Raw genomic sequence first — 2,802 nt, 5'->3', positions numbered from 1 at the left:
TTTATGATTCTTCTGTGCTTAAATCTTAGGTCAAACATTGGATAAACCAAAGGGTGTAGGAAAAAAATAAGTGATTTTCGCAGTCTTACTCTTTGCAATGGGAGTGCTGAAGTTCAAGCATATCTTCTTTAGGAGCTTTGTTGGGTCCAGTGAAACATCCCAGGTTGTATTCGCCTTCCTTCTGATACCCTGTTGCTTGACTAAGGAGTTTGCAGCACCTCCTTTTCTCCCCAATATTCCTTTTCTATGGGCTTGGAATGCCCCAACTGAACCTTGTTCTAAGAGGTTTAATGTGTCCATAGATTTGAGCCTCTTCTCTTTCATAGGAAACCCCCAAAGAGATGCGATAGGACAACCCATTACATTATTTTACGTTGATAGACTTGGCTTATATCCTCATATAGGTAAGCATGGCAAAAATGAGCATGGAGGAATACCCCAGTTGGGTTCCTTACAAGCGCATTTGGCTAAAGCTAGGACAGACATTGACCATTACATGCCGAAAGACGATGCGGGCTTGGCCATTATTGACTGGGAAGAATGGAGGCCTGTCTGGGCAAGAAACTGGAAACCTAAAGATATTTACAGAAATCGGTCTATTGAGTTGGTTCAGCGACAAAATCCACAACTTAGTCTCACAGATGCCACCAATCTAGCCAAACAACAATTTGAAACAGCAGGAAAAAATTTCATGCAAGAGACTTTACAATTGGCAAAATCACTTCGGCCAAAACATTTNCATTATTTTACGTTGATAGACTTGGCTTATATCCTCATATAGATAAGCATGGCAAAAATGAGCATGGAGGAATACCCCAGTTGGGTTCCTTACAAGCGCATTTGGCTAAAGCTAGGACAGACATTGACCATTACATGCCGAAAGATGATGCGGGCTTGGCCATTATTGACTGGGAAGAATGGAGTCCTCTCTGGGCAAGAAACTGGAAACCTAAAGATATTTACAGAAATCGGTCTATTGAGTTGGTTCAGCGACAAAATCCACAACTTAGTCTCACAAATGCCACCAATCTAGCCAAAAAACAATTCGAAACAGCAGGAAAAAATTTCATGCAAGAGACTTTACAATTGGCAAAATCACTTCGGCCAAAACATTTATGGGGTTATTACCTTTTTCCTGACTGTTACAATCATTATTATACTAAACCTCAATATAACGGGAGTTGCTTTGAATTGGAAAAGAGAAGAAATGATGAGCTCAACTGGCTGTGGAATGAAAGCACTGCCCTTTTTCCATCCATCTATTTGAACACCTTCCTGAAGTCTTCTCCACAAGCTCCACTCTTTGTCCGTAATCGTGTTCAGGAAGCCATTCGGGTTTCTAAAGTACCAAATGCTCAAAGTCCACTTCCAGTTTTTATATATACTCGTCCAGTGTTTACTGATGTATCTTCTCAATACCTTACTCAGGTAAGTAAATCAAGGTATGAGGGCTATGCAATAGTTCCACAAATAGTGTTTGGGGGAATTTAACATCATTTAAAATTTTTAGGAGAGTTTATTTGAGCTAAACTGATGACATATGCCATCACATGCTCTAGCACTTGATAGGGCAAGATCTCAAATGCTCTAGCAAGATCATTTTTGAAGGGAGTGAAATTTAGCTTTTGATATTCTCTAGGAATATGTGCACTGGTAGTTCTACATTATTATATGAATGTAAGATAAGAATATGTTTCATTTTAATGTAATATCTTAGCAACCATAGAAAATTAAGTAGTATAGGCAGTGTACTAACTTAGTTCCTTTTTTTCTTTCTTGGGTCTGCTCTCATGTCAATAGAAGAAACACAAATCATATAAATACCTATATTTTTGTTATGGTAGTGCAAGGGTGGTGTGAAAGATGGAAATAAATCATGGGGAAAACAAAAGAATATTTTATAAAACATGAAAATTATGTAAAATTTAAATTATTATTGATAGGGCAGCATTCGTAGCTTTGTTGTTACTGCTTATGTATAACATTCAGTTTTATTTCTATCTGTTAACTTTTTTGTCATATTTTCCAGGAAGACCTTGTGAGTACAGTTGGTGAAACTATTTCTCTAGGTGCCTCTGGAGTTATAATGTGGGGAAGCCTCAATTTAAGTCAAAGTGTGGTAAGTTGAATTGATAAGACATAGATGAAAACATTTCTACTTTTAATGTTCTTGAAGATTATTGTGGTATTGAATAATTCTGTACTTGGCATATAGTTGGTGGTGCTCAGTTAATACTGATTGAATCAAATCATCTTTCACTTGTGTGGTTATTGGGGGAGCAGAAAATATTGTATCTGTTTTTCAGTGAGAAAACAGAAATTTGGTGAGATTAATTGAAGTTCTCTAGGCTCTGTGCTCTAGGCCTAGTCTTAGTAAGATTAAGTTCTCTTAACCTTACTTACAAGTCACTTTACTAAGTAAGACTTACTAGCCACAGAACTACAATCTTAGTTTTCTGACAGTGTTTACATTTCTTTCTATTATACAATGCTGTGTCTCTTTTCAGCAGAGGTCCAACTAGTCAATAGGCATTCACTTATTCTTTCTTTTTTTAAAAGATTTTATTTATTTATCTTCAGAGGGGAAGGGAAGGAGAGAAGGAGAAAAATATCAATGTATGGTTGCCTCTCGTGCATCCCCTGCTGGGAACCGGACTGCAACCCAGGCATGTGCCCTGACTGGGAATCGAACCTCAATCCTCTGTTTCACAGGCCCATGCTCAATCCACTGATAAAGTTTTTAAAAATTATATTTAATTTTAAATATTTAAATTTAATATTATATTATTGTAAATAAATATA

At 36.9% G+C, this 2,802-nt stretch overlaps 1 protein-coding gene across 1 annotated transcript; it reads left to right on the top strand.

Annotated features, from left to right (window-relative positions):
* Window positions 1-97: 97 nt before the first annotated feature.
* LOC118998538 (hyaluronidase PH-20-like) lies at window positions 98-2,128 on the top strand. Its single transcript, XM_037062773.1, has 3 exons — window positions 98-404; window positions 782-1,428; window positions 2,030-2,128. Exons 1-3 carry the CDS (start codon window positions 98-100, stop codon window positions 2,126-2,128), a joined length of 1,053 nt encoding a protein of 350 aa, XP_036918668.1.
* The last annotated feature ends 674 nt before the right edge of the window (window positions 2,129-2,802 follow it).

This window comes from Sturnira hondurensis, unplaced genomic scaffold (genome assembly GCF_014824575.4).
Source record: "Sturnira hondurensis isolate 20B ecotype Veracruz unplaced genomic scaffold, ASM1482457v3 Scaffold0014303, whole genome shotgun sequence".
In the NCBI taxonomy this organism is placed as follows: domain Eukaryota; kingdom Metazoa; phylum Chordata; class Mammalia; order Chiroptera; family Phyllostomidae; genus Sturnira; species Sturnira hondurensis.
The sequence above is the reverse complement of the archived record's forward strand: the minus strand, read 5'-3'. Positions and strand labels throughout refer to the sequence as shown.

Excerpts from the sequence above, each read along its gene's own strand:
- LOC118998538 (XM_037062773.1), top strand. The coding sequence starts at position 98 with ATGGGAGTGCTGAAGTTCAAGCATATCTTCTTTAGGAGCTTTGTTGGG. Across the intron at positions 405-781 it reads TGGCTTATATCCTCATATAG|ATAAGCATGGCAAAAATGAG; the intron begins GTAAGCATGGCA and ends ATCCTCATATAG. Across the intron at positions 1,429-2,029 it reads CTTCTCAATACCTTACTCAG|GAAGACCTTGTGAGTACAGT; the intron begins GTAAGTAAATCA and ends CATATTTTCCAG.